At 55.1% G+C, this 20,670-nt stretch overlaps 1 protein-coding gene across 1 annotated transcript in view; it reads right to left on the reverse strand.

The window, feature by feature from the left end:
• Positions 1-2,323: 2,323 nt before the first annotated feature.
• KCNJ3 (potassium inwardly rectifying channel subfamily J member 3) overlaps positions 2,324-20,670 on the reverse strand; it is a 33,445-nt gene continuing 15,098 nt past the window's right edge. The window contains exon 3 of the mRNA XM_021545687.2: positions 2,324-2,949. Within this exon, the coding sequence (XP_021401362.2) occupies positions 2,363-2,949 (587 nt within the window). The 3' untranslated portion in view covers positions 2,324-2,362. The remainder of the gene's footprint in view (positions 2,950-20,670) is intronic.

Here is a 20,670-nt window from a genome sequence, read left to right on the forward strand (position 1 = left end):
AGAATAAGAATAAAAATAGATCAAGAATAAGAAAAGGAAGTAGAGAATGATATAAGAATAATATAAAGTAGGATAGAAAATAGAAAAAATAGAACAAAATTAGAATGGAATTAGAATAAAAAATAAAGAACAGAATAAAGGATAGAACAGTAATGGGTTAAGAGACTAATAGAATAAAGGGAAAGGGAAAGAATAGAATAGAATAGAATAGAATAGAATAGAATAGAATAGAATAGAATAGAATAGAATAGAATAGAATAGAAGGAAAAATAAGAATAAGAGGAAGAGTAAAAGGAAGACTAAGAGGAATAATAAGAATGAGAATAAGAGGAAGAATAAGAATGAGAATAAGAATGAGAATGAGAATAAGAATAAGAATGAGACTAGGAATAGGAATAAGTTAAGAAACAAAATAGAATAAGGAAAAGCAATAGAATTAGTGTAGAATAGAAAAGCATACAATCAGGGTAAAACATGGCAAGGGACTCTGGGAATTGCCCATCCTGGGGGACACGGTGACAGTCACACATTGACACTTCCAGGGACACTGGTGGCTGAGCCAGCTCCAGCACTGCTGGGCTCCCGAGTCCTCCTTCCATCCGTAAAATCCCAATTTTCTCCCTCAAACCTATCAGCTCTGTCACTGATTATCCAGCAGTGTGGGGCTCCTACCTTGTTCCATCTGTAAAATCCCAATTTTCTCCCCCAAACCCATCAGCTCTGTCACTGATTATCCAGCAGTGCGGGGCTCCCAAGTCCTCGTTCCATCTATAATTTTCTCCCCCAAGCCCATCAGCTCTGTCATTGATTATCCAGCAGTCCTGGGCTCCCAAGTCCTCATTCCATCTATAATTTTTTCCCCTAAGCCCATCAGCTCTGTCACTGATTATCCAGCAGTGTGGGGCTCCTACCTTGTTCCATCTATAAAATCCCAATTTTCTCCCCCAAACCCATCACTGATTACCCAGCGATGCTGGCGTGCCTGCAGGAGCGCCAGGAGCCAGAGGTGCCCATCCACGGATGTTCCTCTGCCCACACCTGGGGGCACCTGGACGCGACCCCAAGGGTTCCCCCATGGGATGGCACTTGAATCCCCGCTCCTGGGGGGTGCCTTTCCCACCCCACCCCTGGCGGTGCCACCCAGAGCTCCACCAACCCCAAACCTCCTCCAGGGAGCCTCTGGGAAAACCCCAAACACAGCCCAGGGGCGCCTCAACCCTTTGGATTTTGGGGAGGTGCTCCACCCCATCCCAGAGCCCGCCCTGCCTTGACCCAGGTGGGCGAAGGAATCCAGAGGGATCAGCCCCAACACCTGAACATCCACCCAGGCTTGGCTCGCTGCGGAGCCCCAGGGTGACCCCAGGTTTGACCCCGAGGTCAAACAGCGTTTTCCCCACAAAAAGCAGCAGGGAACGAGGGAACGAGGCTTGGGAGCACCCTGTTCTGCCTGGCAGGGAAATCCAGGCCCGGAGGGACTGGGGGAGTTGGGGCTCCACTTTTGGGGTGCAGTTCTCCCAACAGAAGAGCCTGCTTGGCCCCACAGGCTCTTCATGGCTGGCTCTTTCAGCAACCAGAGAAATCAAGCACGTCCTGCCGGTTTTCTTCCACATATACACCACAAAGATTTTATAGAAATGTTACTAATTGTACCTAAAGGGTGAACTTGAGTCATTATTTATCACTTTGCCCCAGGCTTAAGAACACAACTTTCTTTTCTAAACAAAGCCTGAGGAAATACAGATTTTTATTGTTTCCTCACGATATTTTTCCCGGTGGCTTTGACACAGGGAACACCCCAAAAAAAAAAAAAACCACCTGAAAGCAAACTAGAAACCAGCAGTGGATTTAAGGCGAGCAGATTTGATGTGAAGGGTGAACCAAAACACCTCGGTGGAGGAAAAAAACCACATGCAGCAAACTACTTGGGCGAGGACATCACGACCCACGGCAAGAGGGAAAAAAGACCCCAAACGCTTCCGACTCAAGTTCAGCTCACCCTGCGAGTTCCCCACTCCGTGTTGTCCCCATTCCCTGGGGAACGCAGGGGCAGGGAGGCCCCTCTGCGTGTTTTTCGGGATACAGAGTATAAGTACAGGAGGAGTCATGCCACGGACTGGACGCGGAGGTTGCACACTACTGTCGCATGCGCTGGGGTGGGACATGCCGAGGACGCGGCCCTCGCTCGCGATCCCGCGGCACCGAGCCCACGGCGGCTCCCCGAGCCCACGGCGGCTCCCCGAGCCCACGGCGGCTCCCCGAGCCCAGCCCGGCTCCCCGAGCCCCCGGGCAGCCCCGAGCCCCCCGCAGCCCCTGCCGCCTCCTCGGGGTCCCGGCCGCGCGCCATCCCGCCGGGCGCGGCGCGTTATGTGAAGCGGTCGGAATTCATTTTGCGCAGTTTGGGCGGGAGGTTCCCCTCCATCCTCCCGCCGCCCCCCGAGAGCTTCTGCAGCTTGGGGGGCAGCTCTGCCACCGACTGGCTCATGGGATCCGACATCATCTTCGTGGTCTTGGAGCCCAGTTTCTCCTCGGAGTTGCCGGGCACCGAGCTGATGCGCTGGAGTTTCATGGGCAGGTCGCCCATGCTGTAGGCCTTCTCTGAGGTGGTGGAGCTCATCCTGAGCAGTTTTTTTGGGAAGTCGTCCCTCCCGGTGATTTTCTGCAGTTTTGAGGGCAGCTTCGTGCCCACCTCGTCGAGCCCATCCAGGCACTCCACGGAGTTGTTCCTCTCCTTGCTGTTGCTGACGGCGGGCGGGATCAGGGGCGAGGACATGAGGAGCATCTCCTCCTGCTCCTTGACGCTGTAGGGCGGGGTGGGCACCTCGAACGTGGCGTGGAACTGGGAATAATCCACCTTGAAGAAGCCTTCCTCCAAGGAGATCACCGGGAAGAAGCGATGGCCCCAGAGCACCTCGTCCTCCGTGTAGGATGTCCTGGCTTGGCACGTCATCCCTGCAAGGAGAAGGGAGGAAAAGCTTCCACCGGTCCCAGGAAATTGGGGATGCACAGAAATCCCTGAGCAATTCCATGGGTTTAAATGTATTAAAAAGAAAGCTTTGGCCTGCCCTCGTTTGGAGGAAATGATGTACCCGGGGAGGTTTAGTTGGATATTAGGGAAAATTCCTTCGTGGAAAGGGTTGTCCAAGGCAGTGGTGGAGTCCCCGTCCCTGGAGGGGCTTCAAATCCCTCTGGATGTGACACCTGGGGACACGGGCCAGTGGCCTGATGGTTGGACTTGATGGCTTTAAAGGTCTTTTCCAACCCTAAGGATTCCATGATTCTAGGATTCCACAGCTGTTAAATCATCATTCCCAAGGGGAAAGGAGCCAACCTCAGCGGAAAGGGCAGAACTGAGGAGTTCCCACCTACATTTACAGACCCTTTGTGAAGGTGCTGCCGCCAAAGGGACACCAGGGCTACCTGAGAACCTGGGACTGAAGCTGCAGGAGCTGTCAGGGCAAACGGGACTCGTCAGATCCTAAACTATTCCGAAATTATTCCACATTTCCCTCATATCCATGAGCACACACGAAAGCAGCCCCTCATCAGCACATGCCAAGCCATCAGCAAGTTCTACAAAATTCCTCCTCAAAGGCCTCGCCAGCAGTCTGCTCCCACATCCATCACTGCCAGGCTGGGATCCAGCTCCGAAAGATTAACAGGGAATAAAATCCATGACTAAGAGGCACAACACTGCCCTTCCTCTTCCTCCTACTGTGGAGAAAACTCCGCTCCAGCACCAGACCTTGCCACCCTGGTGACCCCTGGGAATCAGAGGGAGGTGATGCTCGTGGGTTGCTGGAGACATCCAGAACAAATCCTGCTTTTTTTCATCATCATCATTACTATTTTTAACCACTCTCGGTAGAAATCTGCAAATAGAATTACGCTGCCATTTGCTCCTCACGCAGCCAAGTGGAAATGTGACATTTGGATCTCAGGAAGCTCCATCCACCTCTGCAAACACATCCCCTGCCTGGCTCACCAGGAGCCAGGAGAAAAGGAAAGGAGCTTGGGAAGGCGCAGGAAAAACAACAGCAGGATGCAGCGAGGGGGAGTGGGATGGAGTGTGACACACAACCAGGAAAATTCCAGTTTGCCCCACTCCATGCTGCTGCTGATGGAATCAGTGCTGGCTTTGCTGCTGATCACAAGACAAAACTGTTTCCCACTTTATCTCTTGGGAAAAAAATATGAATCCAGGTTTTCAGCACGGGATGCTGCTCCTCACATCTGCAGGAGCACACCCCACAGCCTCACCCAGGACATATTTTCTGCTTCCCAGTGCATTTTCACCCCGGTCCCAGGTGCTCCTGTTTATGAAGTGGAGTGGAAGCAATCCCACTCCTAAAGGGTTTAGGAAAAATGGCAATTCTGAGAGAAATGGCAATTTGAGTGAGTTCCTCCTCCAGCTGTGCTCTTCGCTCTGCAGCTGCTCAGGAGCAGCTTCACCAGCAGATCCCAGAGCTTCCCCTGCTGAGCCTCAGCCCTGCCTCTGACGGGCTCTGACCTCCTTAGGGACTGAACGTGGGATTCCGCATCTGCATCCCCATCCACGTCTGCATCCTCCTCCACATCTGCATCCCCACCCACATCTGCATCCACATCCACATCTGCATCCCCATCCACGTCTGCATCCTCCTCCACATCTGCATCCCCACCCACATCTGCATCCCCACCCACATCTGCATCCACATCCACGTCTGCATCCCCATCCACGTCTGCATCCTCCTCCACATCTACATCCCCACCCACATCTGCATCCCCATCCACATCTGCATCCCCATCCACGTCCGCATCCACATCTCCAGGCCTAGACCCATCTGCATTCCCATCCCAGTTCCCATTCACAGCTATTGATTTCCATACCCACATCTGCATTCCCATCCCTGTCAGCATTCCCACCCCATCCACATCCTCATCCCCTTCTGAATCCCCATCTCCAGACCCAGATCCACCCACATTCCCATTCCCATCCCCTGTCCACCCACATTCCCATTCCCATCCCATCCAAATTCCCATCTCATCCATGTGCATCCCCATTCCCATCCCATCCAAATTCCCACCCCTGTCCATGTGCATCCCCATTCCCACCCCATCCAAATTCCTATACCCCATCCATGTGTATCCCCATTCCCATCCCATCCAAATTCCCATCTCATCCATGTGCATCCCCATTCCCACCCCATCCAAATTCCCACCCCCATCCATGTGCATCCCCATTCCCATTCCCATCCCATCCAAATTCCCACCCCCATCCATGTGCATCCCCATTCCCATTCCCATCCCAGTCCATGTGCATCCCCATTCCCACCCCAGGCAGTCCCATGGCAATGTCCCGAGGGCTGTCTCCACCTCCTGCCCCATGGTCCTGCCTCTCCAGCAGGCTTTCCCAGGAGGAATTCTGTGCCCACTATTGCCATGGAAAAGGTGCCAGCAGAACCTTGGGAAAATCATTGGCAGATTCTGTCTCATTCCCACATCAGCTCACTGCAGGGGAAAATATTTGCAGGAATATCTTTTGCCTTTCAGATCCAATTTTCTCCTCCCCAACAAACCCAAGGGCACAAATTATTTAAGAGCCTCTCAGGATGAAGAGCAGCAGCCAATATTCCCAACATTCTTGGGAATACGTGTCAGCCAACAGGCAGTGCTGAGAGGTGCCACCGTGACCAGGACAAGAAATCAATTCCCAGCCTTGCTCCAGGCTCTGCTGTGTTTTCCAGCTTTTCCTTTGTGTTCGTTCTCCCAGCAACGCCTCAGCCCCAGCTCGGAGCTCTCAGGTCTCGTATTCCAGCAACAACAGAATCCCACAAAGCTTTGGGATCTTAAAAGCCACCCCATCCATGGGCAGGGACACCTCTCACTGTGCCAGGCTGCTCCAGCCTGGCCTGGGGCACTGCCAGGGATCCAGGGGCTTTTCTGGGAATTCCAGCCCAGCCAGGAATTCCCAATCTCCCAGCCATCCCTGCCCCCTGGCAGTGGGAGCCATTCCCTGGCTCCTGTCCCTCCATCCCTTGTCCCCAGTCCCTCTCCAGCTCTCCTGGAGCCCTTCAGGCCCTGCCAGGGGCTCTGAGCTCTGCCTGGATCCTTCCCTTCTCCAGGGGAACATTCCCGGGGCTCTGAGCTCTGCCTGGATCCTTCCCTTCTCCAGGGGAACATTCCCGGGGCTCTGAGCTCTGCCTGGATCCTTCCCTTCTCCAGGGGAACATTCCCGGGGCTCTGAGCTCTGCCTGGATCCTTCCCTTCTCCAGGGGAACATTCCCGGGGCTCTGAGCTCTGCCTGCATCCTTCCCTTCTCCAGGGGAACATTCCCGGGGCTTTGAGCTCTGCCTGGATCCTTCCCTTCTCCAGGGGAACATTCCCGGGGCTCTGAGCTCTGCCTGGATCCTTCCCTTCTCCAGGGGAACATTCCCAGCTCTCCCAGCCTGGCTCCAGAGCAGAGGGGCTCCATCCCACACCAGGACCTCTGTCCCCACCACACCTCCTAGCAAGCACCAAACCCCACATCCAAGACCATTTCCATGTTTTCCCATAGGAAGAGCAGGATCAGTTGTGTGCTCCCCACCTCTGCCAGCCCTGCTGATAACCACCCCAGGATTATTTTCCAGGAATTTTGCTCATGGATATCCCTCCCTCCTGGCTCCCAGTTTTTTGTTCCTGCTGTTGGCATGGAAGGGTTTTCGTTTTTTGGGCTTTTCCCCCTCAGCAGGACCTGCTCTGACACCTCCACCCCGATCACGGGCCTGCTCCTGTCTTCCCAAGTCCTGCCCATGATTAATGCCCATTTGCAGGATGAATTCCCAGCTCCAGCTTGGGAGCAAACAGGCTGCCTGCAGTGGAATTATTTATTATGGAATTAAGCAGCCGTTTGTCACAGGAAAAGGCTTTGGAGCGTTCTGTTCCTGCTCCCAGCTCAGCCTCCCTCCCTGAGGGCTCTGGGAGTGGGAACCAGCAAAGCTCTGCCTGCACACACATCCCACCTGAGCAGCTACAACAATTCCTGTAGGAATATCCCAAAATATCCAGGAAAACCCTTCCCCACTGCTCCAAAACCAGGGAATGCTTTTTGTGCAGAGGGGCAATCCAGAGGAGCTGTGGCTGCCCCATCCCTAAAAGTGTCCAAGGCCACCTGGAGGGGTTTGGAACAACCCGGGATCGTGGAAGGTGTCCCAGCCACCCAATTAAGGATGATCCTTAATTTCCCTTCCAATCCAAGCCATTCCAGGGTTCTGTGACTCGCTGCCAGCCCAGCTCAGAGCTGCATTCCCGGATTAATGAGGGGGCAGATGGAGGCCAAAAGAAAAAAAGCTGTAAATAAATGCTTTGACTAATTCCACCCTCTAATAATCCTCCAATTACTTCCAAATTTCCAAAGGACCCAGATGGAGCCGGCTGTTTTCTAGAGCTCAACCATAAATTGCCTTGAAAAGAATCCCAGCCCTGTTATTTATCCCCTTCGATTCCCGAGCTTGGCCGCTGCCTGGGAAATCACGGCTCATTAATCAGCTTTTAACTGCCCCCCCTGCCCTGGGAGAGGCCTCAGAAGCAATTTTGGCACCCAAAGGTTCCCTGGGGATGCCAGAAATGTCACCTTCAGCCGTTGGAATGCAGTTTGCTGGACACAGGGACAGCGGGTGTCCTTCCCAATGGGGAAAAGTTCATCAGTGGGGAAAGAGGGAATTAATTGGGAATTGCAGCGACTCGGCAGCACAGGGCCCCAACAGCCACAAAAAGGCATCTCTGTGACCTAGGACTGGGAAGAAGAGGCCTCTCCAGCAGGAATTCCTGGCCAAAAGGCACAAATATCCTTATTTTGTCAGGTTTTTAACTTTTTCCTTAGGAAGAGCTCCTGTCCTGCAGGTTAAAACCCCAGGAGCTCTGCCCTGTGCACGGGAGGGGATCTGCCTTAAACCTGCGTCTGTAAAACCTCCAAATCACCAGTTAAAAATTCATCCCACCGCCAAGTCTGATGGACTCCTGCGAAGTGAGCTGCTTCAGAATTGCAGTCCAAGGCCTGGGATGGGAAGGGTGAGGCCTGGCTGATAAAGACACACAACGCTGCTCCTGGAGCACTGAGGGAAGGAGGATTTGCTGCTGCAGGGAAAAGGGCTCCCACAGCAGCCTCTCCTCTCCCGGGAAAAGGAGAAATGGTGGAATGATGAGGAAATGATGGAATCGTGGGATGGGGATGATGGATCTTTGATGGATCTTGATGATGGATTTTGGGGTCAGAGGGGATAGCAAGGACCAGCCCATCCCACCCTCCGTGGGCAGGGAAACCATCCCAGGCTGCTCCAAGCCTGGCCTGGGGCGCTCCCAGGGATCAGGAGCAGCCCCAAACACAGGGACAGCAGCTGCTTCATCCCATTTATCCATGGAAAACTCATCCATGGGATAGCTGATAAAGGGGATATCCTGATGTTCACATCTGGAATGGGGACAGAGGGCTGAGCCCTGCAACCAGCCAGAAAACGGGGACACAAAGGGCAGGAGGGTTCCAGCTGCCAGGCTCTCCCTGCAGCTGCTTTTCCATGATTTTCCCGTTCAGCTGGGAAATGCACAGCCTGCCAGGAGGGCTCTGGTGCAGCACAGGCAGAGCGTGGGGCTGCAGCTCCAGCACCTCCAGCTCCCAGCAGGAGCTGCCTCAGCTATTCTTGGCATGAACATTTCCCCAGCACCATCACAAGGCTGGTCCTTGATTAAAGTGGCAACGGCTTGGAGAGCTCCAGAATGTTCTGGTGAACCCAGGCTGGGAGAGCTGGGAATGTTCCCCTGGAGAAGGGAAGGATCCAGGCAGAGCTCAGAGCCCCGGGAATGTTCCCCTGGAGAAGGGAAGGATCCAGGCAGAGCTCAGAGCCCCGGGAATGTTCCCCTGGAGAAGGGAAGGATCCAGGCAGAGCTCAGAGCCCCGGGAATGTTCCCCTGGAGAAGGGAAGGATCCAGGCAGAGCTCAGAGCCCCGGGAATGTTCCCCTGGAGAAGGGAAGGATCCAGGCAGAGCTCAGAGCCCCGGGAATGTTCCCCTGGAGAAGGGAAGGATCCAGGCAGAGCTCAGAGCCCCGGGAATGTTCCCCTGGAGAAGGGAAGGATCCAGGCAGAGCTCAGAGCCCCGGGAATGTTCCCCTGGAGAAGGGAAGGATCCAGGCAGAGCTCAGAGCCCCGGGAATGTTCCCCTGGAGAAGGGAAGGATCCAGGCAGAGCTCAGAGCCCCGGGAATGTTCCCCTGGAGAAGGGAAGGATCCAGGCAGAGCTCAGAGCCCCTGGAATGTTCCCCTGGAGAAGGGAAGGATCCAGGCAGAGCTCAGAGCCCCTGGCAGGGCCTGAAGGGCTCCAGGAGAGCTGGAGAGGGACTGGGGACAAGGATGGAGGGACAGGAGCCAGGGAATGGCTCCCACTGCCAGAGGGCAGGGATGGCTCGGAGATTGGGAATTTCTGGCTGGGAGTCAATTTTTCCATAAAAACCCACTTTGGTTAAAGAGAGAAAAACCCAGCATTTCCTGAAATGGAAGACACAAAATATGTCCTAAAGGCAGCAACCACAAAAATCCTTTTCGATTCCATGAAAATCCTCCAGAATCCCAGAACGATCTGGATTGGAAGATGATTAAAGACCATCTAATTCCAACACCTTTCACTATCCCAGGGTTCTCCAAGCCCTGTCCAGCCTGGTCTTGGACACTTCCATGGATCCAGGGGTGGCCACAGCAGCTCTGGGAATTTGAATCCCTGGGAATTCCAGTGCACACAGATTTATCCCATGATGTTTGTGTGCAAAAGGGAACCAAGAGGATCTCGAAGATCCCTTCCAACCCCAACCATTCCACGATTCCATACTCCCACGGCTCCAGGCCACACTCCTGTCAGTCAGACAGGGTTTTATCCCAAACCCTTTATTCTTCCTACCCTGAGGAGCAATCCAGGCTCCTTCCCTGCTCCTCAGTTCAGCCATGTTGTTTATCTCCATTCCATAAATACCCCCTGTGTTATTCCCACTGTTTATCTCCATTCCATAAATACCCCCTGTGTTATTCCCACTGTTTATCTCCATTCCATAAATACCCCCTGCATTATTCCCACTGTTTATCTCCATTCCATAAATACCCCCTGCATTATTCCCACTGTTTATCTCCATTCCATAAATACCCCCTGTGTTATTCCCACTATCTCCATTCCATAAATACTCCCGTGTTATTCCCACTGTTTATCTCCATTCCATAAATACTCCCTGCATTATTCCCACTGTTTATCTCCATTCCATAAATGCCCCCTGTGTTATTCCCACTGTTTATCTCCATTCCATAAATACCCCCTGCATTATTCCCACTGTCCCCCCGGAGCATTCCTGACATCCAAACAGAGCCGTGACTCCAAAGGTATTTTCCTTATCAGCCAGGCCTCTTCCAGGGGCACTTTTTAGTCCTCACACCCCCAGATTTCCCTGGCACCTCAGCAGCTCATCCTGGTGTTTGCCAGGACCACCCTTAGCCCAAATCGGGGCAAGTTTCCAAAATCCCATGGAATCAGCACACCCTGCTCCTGCTCCCGCATCCAGGCATGCAACAACCTCCTTTTTTTTGTACCAAAAGAGGGGAAAAGGAAAATTTGGCTGCCCTCCCAGGCCTGGAGCAGGGCTGCCCATCCTTTCGGAAGAGCAGAGGCAGGAGCAGTTATCTGGATCAAACATTCCACGCCATAATTAATCCTGGCTGAGAATCTGCCCTGCTATTTTTATCCTCTCCTGGTTGTTTTTTTTGATCCCAACCCCAGGCTCTGCTCCGCTCCTCCTCCCGGGGCTGGAATGCGTCAGGGCCGATTGCAGCCCCTGCAGCTCCTGCCTTGGAGCAGGTTCCATTCCCGGAGCCATCTGCACCTCCCCAGGCCTGCAGCGCTCCCTCCCACCTGGCAGGGACTGACTCAGCACAGCAGAAGGGCAGCGCTGCATTCCCTGCGTTCCCTGTGCTCCCTGCTCCCTGCATCCCCTGCATTTCCTACACTCACTGCATTCCCTGCATCCCCTGTGCTCCCTGCTCCCTGCATTTCCTGCTCCCTGCATTCCCTGTGCTCCCTGCATTTCCTGTGATCCCTGCACTCCCTGTATTTCCTGCACTCCCTGCATTTCCTGCACTCCCTGCATTCTCTGTACTCCCTGCATCCCCTGTGCTCCCTGCATTCCCTGCATTTCCTACACTCACTGCATTCCCTGCATTCCTGCATTCCCTGTACTCCCTGCATCCCCTGTGCTCCCTGCTCCCTGCATTTCCTGCGTGCCCTGCACTCCCTGCATTTCCTGCGATCCCTGCACTCCCCTCATTCTCTGTGCTCCCTGCATTCCCTGCACTCCCTGCACTCCCTGCACTCCCTGCATTCCCTGTGCTCCCTGCATCCCCTGCATTTAGTGCATTCCCTGCACTCCCTGCTCCCTGCATTCCCTGCACTCCTTGCATTCCCTGCATTTCCTACACTCGCTGCATGCCCGCATTCCCTGCACTCTCTGCATTCCCTGTGCTCCCTGCATTTCCTGTGCTCCCTGCATTTCCTTCGATCCCTGCACTCCCTGCATTCCCTGCACTCCCTGCATTCTCTGTGCTCCCTGCATTCCCTGCATTCACTGCGCTCCCTGCATCCCCTGCTCCCTGCAATCCCTGCACTCCCTGCAATCCCTGCACTCCCTGCAATCCCTGCACTTCCTCAATTCCCTGCACTCCCTGCAATCCCTGCACTCCCTGCAATCCTTGCACTCTGCGCATTCCCTGCCAGGAAGCACCGGGAAGGGCAGGGGAAGGGCTGGAGGGACGAGGGGTGGAATGGATCAGTGGATCCCCTCTGCTCGGGTGGGACGTTCCCGGCAGCTGGGGACACGGGGAAAGGGATGAACCTGCAACTGCCCACCACGCCCTGCAAAACGGCACTGCCTGCTCTCCAGGGCTCCCGCCAGCCCCAGCAATTCCCAGATTTTTCCAGGCAGCACAGCCCTATGGAAACGTTCCTTATGCCTAGCAGAGAATCCCAGGCCGGTGTGGGTTGGAAGAGGAATTCGGGATCATCCCACCCCAGCTGTGCCCATCCCTGGAGGAATCCCAGAGCCCCGTGGGTGTGGGGACATGGGGCTGTGGTGGCCTGGGCAGCCTGGCAATGTTGGACTCCATGGTCTCAGAGGGATTTTCCTAAAAAAAAGAAAAATAAAAGAGCTGGTTCTGTTTTTCATGGAGTTGGGGCTCCCAAGTGCAGCTGGAAATGAGGGGATCCATTTGTGTCTCCATGTTGGGAATGGTGGGGAAGAGCCATGGGGAAAAAGGAATGTTCTGTGCAATCCCAGGAGACTGCTGGAGGTCAGCAACACCTGGGGGAAGTCTGGGGAAAAGACTGAGAAAAGGGGCAAAAAAAAAAAATAATATATATATATTTACAATAATTTCTGCTCTCCAGAGGAGAACATTTTCATTGTGAGGCCGGCCCAGCCCTCCCCTCCCCCAAACACCCACCCGGCCATATGGGCTCAGCACCAAAATAGAGCTTCCCTCTGCAGCCCCCAAAACTCCCCGAGGCATCCAGAGACGCCTCCCTGGATGGAAATTCCAGCTCTCTTCTCATGGAACGGGACAATTCCCTGGGGTGGCAGAGCTCTCCTGGCCTCCAGGACCTGGGGATGTTCCCTGAGCGCTGCCGGGGCAGAGCTGCTCCACGCCAGCATCCCTGTGGTAAAAGGGTGGCCGGGAGACCGATTTGAATAGAACAGAAAGCCAGCAGCCACTTTCTGAGCTGAAAATAATCTGTACCAGCCTCAGGGCTGGTGCAGAGAGGGATCATCTGCCTCAGATTGTCCAGAGAGGTTGTGGAACCCCCATCCCTGGAAGTGTGCAAGGTTGGACAGGGTTTGGAGCACCCTGGGATAGGGGAAGGTGTTCCTGACACCTGGATGAGCTTTAGGGTCCCTCCCCACCCAAACCAGCCTGGGATTCTGTGATTTACAGCAGGCAGGTGGGGCTGTTTGGGAATAACCTCTGGGATTTAGTGCCACGGGTCTAACACAGGGACTGATTTGCTGGGTCTCCTAAAACACCAAACATTCGGAGGCCGTGCCCGGAGCTGCTCCCAGCACAGCTCTGCACGAGTCCTGCTCCTCGCCTGCCGCCCCAGCTTGGCCAAGGAATGCAAGGGGAGACCCCCAAATCCATCACGGGAGAGGGGAAACAGCCAGAGCTGTGCCAGAGGGGCTGGGATGGACATCAGGAAAGGCTCTTCCCCCAGAGGGTGCTGGCACTGCCCAGGCTGCCCGGGGAATGGGCACATTCCCAGGAGCTCCAGGAACGTTTGGAGGTGCCAGGGTGGGATTTTGGGGTGTCTGTGCAGGGCCAGGGGCTGGATCTGTGATCCTGTGCCTCCCTTCCAGCTCTGATACTCCACAATTCCTTGCACACCTCGCTCAGCATCCCCTCATATTTAAAAACCAATATTTACAAATCAGTATCCCCCAACATTTAAAACTCCTGGAGAACACGGACTGCACTCCCAGGGTATCCCAGGGCTGGATCCAGAGCCTGAAAAGGGATCAGCTGAAAAGGGATCAGATGAAAAGGGATCAGCTGAATGGGATCCCTTGAATGGGATCACCTGAATGGGATCACCTGAAAAGGGATCAGCTAAAAAGGGATCAGCTGGAAAGGGATCACCTGAATGGGATCACCTGAAAAGGACCCCCTGAAAAGGGATCCCCTGAAAAGGATCAGCTGAAAGGGGATCACCTGAAAGGGGATCACCTGAAAAGGACCCCCTGAAAAGGGATCACCTGAAAGGGGATCACCTGAAAGGGGATCACCTGAAAAGGACCCCCTGAAAAGGATCTCCTGAAAGGGGATCACCTGAAAGGGGATCACCTGAAAAGGACCCCCTGAAAAGGGATCACCTGAAAAGGATCTCCTGAAAGGGGATCACCTGAAAAGGACCCCCTGAAAAGGGATCAGCTGGAAAGCATCACCTGAAAAGGGATCACCAGAAAAGGGATCCCCTTTCAGGGGATCACTGCCCTGGCAGCCCTGCCGATGCCCAGCCTCCTGTTCTGAGGGATCTCTGCTCCCCTGTGCCCAGAGAGCCGCTGAGGCTGAGCTCCAGCAGCTTTTCCAGCTCCTCACCTGCACCCACCGGGATGGTCCCAGGGCCATTCCCAGCATGAGAGGCTGGAGCAGCTCCTGCCACGTCCTTCGGAGCCGGCACAGCTCCAGCTCCACCTCCCCCGAGCTGGACACGGGCTGTGGCAGCAGCAGGGCTGGCTCTGACTCCCTGCCTGCCACCAGCAGCGCACGGGCTCCCAGCAAAGGCAGGATGGGCACTGCCAGCCCTGTGGGAACGGCTGGCAGCCGGGATTTGGGGCTGCAAGAGGCTCCTCGGGGACCCACGCGCTCCTTGCTGGGTCACAGAGAGAAACACGTGTGAATGTCATGGAATGACAGACTCCCAGGGTGGTTTGGGCTGGCAAGGACATTAAATCCCGTCCCACCCCCTCCCATGGTCGGGAACATCTCCCACTGTCCCAGGTTGTTCCAGCCTGGCCTGGAACACTCCCAGGGATGGGGCAGCTCCTCCTGCCCCTGCAGTGAGCAGAGATCTCACCGAGACTTGCCCAGCTTGGAAAACCTTTTCCCCGAGGAAAAAAATCCCCAAAAACGCTCCTGAGGGAGCATCTCCACACCCTCAGCAGTTCCAGGTTGGACTCTCCCCCTTGGTGACACATTTTCCTGACCCCCCCCAGGTGCAGCACCAGGTGCTCAGCATCTCCCAGCTGTTCCTCAAAGCCCAGCATCCCACAGCACCTGGGGCGAGGATCCCCGAATCCCACAGCCCCAAATTCCTGCACGGGGGCAGCTGAGGCAGATGGGGCTCGGAGCTGCTCCCTCCCGTGGCTCCCAGCTGGGTTCGGATCCCAAATTCCTGCACAGGGATATTGTTCCTGCAGCATTGGCAGCAGGGAGGGAGGGAGGTGATCCCGAGCCCACCTCGCAGTCAGGGCAGGTGAATTCGGGCCCCATCCCTGGGGATGTGCTGCCGTCCCTCAGGCCCGTTATTCCCAGGAGGATCGATGCAATCCCAGCCTGAGCTGCAGCAATGCCCACATGCCTGCCAGGGGTTTCGAATTTTACATCCCAGCCTTGCCTGCCATGCCCGTGGTGCTGATTGAGCTCTCCCCAGGCTGCTTTAAAGAGGCTGGAGCATTTTGGGCGTTCAAGGGAGAACGATGCCTTTGGTTTCCCGCAGATTTCGGGGACAGCCGGCTGAGGATGACGCTGGCAATCCTGGCTGGGGCTCTCTGCCTTTTCCCACCCCACAGCTCCGGGCACTGCTTCGCTTCCAGGGAAAATCCTGGCGGCTGCAGAGGCGCTGCCACACCCTCCCAGGATCCCAACCTGCTTTGGGTGGGAAGGGACCCTAAATCCCGTCCCATTCCAGCCCTGCCACGGCCAGGGACACCTGCCACTGCCCCAGCCTGGCACTGCACACTGCCAGGGATGGGCCATCCATGGGATAACCTGTGCCAGGGCACCGCCGCCCTCCCAGCCAGGAATTCCCAATATCCCGGCCATCCCTGCCCTCCGGTGGTGGGAGCCATTCCCTGGAACTTCTCAGGTCCCTCTCCGTTTCTCCTGGAGCCCCTTCTCACCGCTGGAAGTGTCCAAGGCCAGGCTGGACAGGACCTGGAGCACCCTGGATGGTGGGAAGGGGCTGGGCTGGGCTCTAAGATCCCTTCCCACCCAAGCCAGCCTGAAATCCTGTGATTTACATCCTTAAAGCGCTCTGGGCAGGAGCCGCTGCTGCTCATTATTCCCATCTTTTTCCAACCCCCATCATTCCCAGTTTGGGATGAACAGGGAGGAGGCCCCAAAGCAGGAAGCCGGAGCCAGCCCACCCCATCATCCCAGCCCTTCCAAAGCATCCCAAAGGGAATTCCCCTGGCAGCAGCACCCCCGGAGCCCCCGCTGGCCCAGCCGGGCGCTGGGATGGGGATCCCCTCCCTGAAAATCGCTAATTGCTTTGTTTGTGTTGCCGGGGTGCTCAGCGCTAATGAGCCATTAACTCCCAATTAGGAGCCTCTCTCGGAGCAGAGCGCTAATTCCAGGCAGTTCTGCTGATGAATTAATTACCAGGTGAGCTCGGCTCAGCCTCAGAACCCGGAGGATGGCATTCCCTGGACGCTGCTCCTGCAATCCCAGCACGGTTTGGGTGGGAAGGGATCTCAGATCCCATCCCAGCCACCCGTGCCATGCTGGGACACCTCCCACGGCTGCTCCAGCCCGGCTTGGGCACTGCCAGGGATCCAGGGGCAGCCCCAGCTTCCCTGGGAATTCCATTCCAGAGCTCCAGCATCCTCCGAGCCAGGAATTCCTTCCCAGTATCCCATCTAGAGTGGAAATCTGGGATGCTTTCACAGGCACCATGGCCCAAGCCACAGCTCCAGGCGTGTTTTCCATGCAGCTTTTAAATTCATAGCCTCTTCCAGGTTAAAAAAAAAATAGAAAAATCAGGGAAAATCCCCTTTTTCCTGGCTGAGGTCCTTGGCTCAAAGCACTCCATGACTTTTCCCAGGTTTTCCAGCCCTGCCTGGGTCTGGCTGCTGAGCAGCGCTGGGAGGAGCAGCCACAGGCAGGGAGACCGTGGGGAATATGAAATATAAATCCCAGCTCCTCCATCACATGGAGTCAGCAGCGTTGCACGGGGGGAAATTCCACCCCCAGCTCCCTGGCCCGGGAATTTAAAGTGTCTGAGCACAGGCAGGAGCAGGAAAGGCTCCGGGGGACATTGGGAACGAGCTCAGCACCACGGGAAAAACGATGGGAATACAAAGGGAAAAGGGATCTGTGTGGAGAGCTCTGGGATGAGCTTTTATCCAGGACTCAGCACAGCCCCACGGCCCTGCTGAAGCAAGCACGGGATCCAGGAGCCATCACACACCCAGGATCCCAGAATCCCAGAATCCCAGGATCCCAGCATCCCGAGGCTGGAAAAGCCTTCCAAGGTCACCCCTGTGCCCGACCCCCACCTTGTCACCCAGGCCAGGCCCAGGTGGGACACAGGAAGGAATTCCAGCTGGGAGGGTGGGGAGGAGCTGGAATGGATTCCCAGAGCAGCTCTGGCTGCCCTGGATCCCTGGCAGTGCCCAAGTCCAGGCTGGACACTGGGCTGGAGCTCCTGGGACAGTGGGAGTGTCCCTGCCATGGCAGGGTGGCACTGGGTGGGATTTAAGGTCCCTTCCCACCCAACCCATTCCATGATCCTGTGATTCCCTGATCTTTACCGCCCTTGCACTGACAACACATTTTAAATTTAAACACAAACACATTTTAAATTTGAACACGAAGGTATTTTAAATTTAAACACGAAGGTATTTTAAATTTAAACACGGAGGTATTTTAAATTTAAACACATTCCGATTCTCGGTTACAGCGCTCCCAAAAACATTCCAGAAGCCACAGGCAGCCCCATGGCCACGTCAGATCCCTGGGGAAGCCACAGGCAGGACGGAGAGCAGGAGGATGGAGAGACCCCTGGTCCCAGCTCCTAAATCCCAATCAGTGCTGCCTGTCTGGGTTATTTATCCCGTCCCAGCTCCTAAATCCCAGTCAGTGCTGCCTGTTGGGTTATTTATCCCATCCCAGCTCCTAAATCCCAGTCAGTGCTGCCTGTTGGGTTATTTATCCCATCCCAGCTCCTAAATCCCAGTCAGTGCTGCCTGTCCGGGTTATTTATCCCGTCCCAGCTCCTAAACCCCAGTCAGTGCTGCCTGTTGGGTTATTTATCCCGGAGCTGTGTGCTGGGGGAAGTGCCTGCAGCCACAGATCGATATCCTAACGAGGAGAGGAAATCTCAGCAGGAAAATTGCTGAGACTGGCTCCGGCTGCATCCATCTCTGCACCTCTGGCTCCTCTTTCCCCAGAGCCGGCCCAGGGGAGCAGGAGGAGATTCCCGAGGGGATTGGGGTGCCTGACTCACCCCGGAGAGCTCTGGGACCTCTCAGCACCCCAAAGTCATCAGTGCCACGCATCCCAGAGCATGGAATGGGTTGGGAAGGAGCCCTAAACCCCATCCCAGCCAGCCTGCCATGGCAGGGACACTTCCACTGTCCCAGGTCACCCAGCCTGGCCTCGGGCACTGCCAGGGATCCAGGCCAGCCCCAGCTGCTCCGGGAATTCCAGCCCAGCCAGGAATTCCTTCCCAATATCCCACCGAAATCAACCCCAATCCTTCAGTGCAAGCCATTCCCTCCTGTCCTGTCCTTATCCTTGCTGACAAACCCCGAGCAGAACGGACCCTGGCGGGCAATAAATGGAATAAATCCAAGCCAACAGCAGGAATTCCAGGGCAGGGGCATGGAGCAGATCCAGGAGCGGGATAAGCAGAGGGTGATTCCAGCCCGGGAACCCAGGTAAGGGCTGACCCAGCTCTGCCCCACAATCAGTAAATCTCCAGATAAACTCAGCGTTTGTCCATCTGGGGCGTTTGCAGGGAGCATTTTCCTGGGGGCAAAACTGTCTGTTTATTTGGGGGTTTTGTTTGTTTGTTTGTTTGGTTTGGTTTTCTTGTGGTTTTTTTGGTTTTGGTGGGGTTTTTTTGGTGTGGGTTTTTTTTGTTTGGGTTTTCTTGTTTGGTTTTTTTTGGGGGGGGGGTTTTGGGGTGTTTTTGGGGGGTTTTTGTTTGTTTGTTTGGTTTGGTTTTGTAGGGGTTTTTTGGTTTTGGTGGGGTTTTTTTGTGGGGGTTTTTTTTGTGGGTTTTTCTGTGGGGTTTTTTTTGTTTGTTTGTTTGTTTTGTTTTTTTAATTTTTTGTTTGGGGTTTTTTGGGGGGTTTTGTTTTGTTTTGTTTTTTTTGTTTGTTTTGGTTTTTTTAATCCTGCCAGTGCTGAACTCAGGGGCAGCCACAGCTTTTCTGGGCACCCTGTGCCAGGGCCTCTCCTCCCTCCCAGCCAGGAATTCCCAATTCCCAATCTCCCAGCCATCCCTGCATTCCCTGGCTCCTGTCCCTCCATCCCTTGTTCCAGTCCCTCTCCAGCTCTCCTGGACCCCTCAAGCCCCCAGACCCCCCAAGCCCAGCCCAGGGCAGGGGGAAGGGAGGCAGGAGCAGCGCCCAGCCCAGCCAGCTTTCCCCTCCATGAATTCCCAATTCCTCCTGACGTTTGGGATGACTCTCCGGGAACGTTCCCCCTTCTCCTGCCAACCACTTTTATCATCACCCAGCTCGGTGCAGCTCGGATCGTGTCACACAGCAGCAGCTAAAGCAGCGCCTTCCCCCGAATCCTCACCTCAAAACCACCCCAGCAACCAAGAGCGGGCACAAAGTGAGGCCCAAACCACAACTGGTTCCTGTCAGCCGTAAACTGGGACAAAGCTGGGACAAAGGGTCAGACAGGAAAACCAGCCCGGCCAGGCTGGGCTTCTTCCCTGGGGATGAGCCCCCGGGAGGTGTGGATGTGTGGGAAGGGCTGGGGTGGGATGGAAGAGAGGGGCTGGGAGGGAAATGGGGCTGGGAAGGGAATGGGGAATCCCTGAGGGAGCTGGGAAGGGAATGGAGAATTCCTGAGGGAGCTGGGAAGGGAATGGAGAATCCCTGAGGGAGCTGGGAAGGGAATGGAGAATCCCTGAGGGAGCTGGGAAGGGGCTCAGCCTGGAGCCAAGGAGGATCCCCAGGGATCTTTTCCCTCTCTGGAATTCCCTGCCAGGAGGGGACAGCCGGGGGGATTTGGGATTATCCCAGGGAACAGGGCCAGGAGCAGAGGGAACGGCCTCAGGCTGGCCCAGGGGAGCTCAGGGTGGATTTTGGGGAAATTCCTTCCTGGAAAGGGGCTCAGGGGGAGTCCCCATCCCTGCAGGGATTTTTGTGCTCCTTGCCCCACAGCACATTTTGCTTCCCAGAGAATTCCAGGGGTTCAAAACCCTCCAAAGGCAGAAGGACCCCAGAGCTCACCCCGAGGAGAGCTCAGGGCTTTGTTCCTTTCCAAAAGGAGGTGCCACGCGTGGCTGCTCAGGCCAGTTCAGCCGGGATCACGGAATTCCAGAAGGGTTCAGGCTGGAAAAGCCTCTCAGAACCTCGAGTCCAACCATCCCCAGGCCACCACTGCCCACGGCCCCAGTGCCACAGGGATGGGCACTCTGTGCCACGCCTGGACATGAAAAACATTCCCAAAAATCCAACCTAAACCTCCCCTGGTGCAAGCTCAGGCCATTCCCACGGCTGATCCCTCGGGAGAGCGAGCCCGTGAGGAAGGAGCTGGGATATTTAACACCCCCACGCTGTGCAGAGCTGGAAATAAAGAATAACAAACAGCAAAGCGTCCAGGCCAAGGAGCAGGTATCCATGGAAAAGCCAGCTGGGAATTCCTGGCAGGATTGGAGCAGCACATCTGCCCGAGGCACGGACCCTGCTGCAGATTATTGGAACAATAAATAAATAATAGTGAGGAGGGATCAGTGGGCTGCTGACAAAAACCTCCGACAGCAGCATCCACAATCCACCGAGGGCAAATATCCAGGGAAAGCTGCACTGCCAGAGGATCCAGGAGCTAAATAAGGAGTGGGAAGAAGTTGCTACAGAGAAAAAATGGCTCAGATTTCAATATAATGAAGGATTCAAGGAGCCACTGCCTGAAAAGACAGGAGGGGATGGCTTTAAACGGAAGGATTTAGGTGGGAT

Source organism: Lonchura striata, chromosome 8 (assembly GCF_046129695.1).
Source record: "Lonchura striata isolate bLonStr1 chromosome 8, bLonStr1.mat, whole genome shotgun sequence".
Lineage (NCBI taxonomy): Eukaryota > Metazoa > Chordata > Aves > Passeriformes > Estrildidae > Lonchura > Lonchura striata.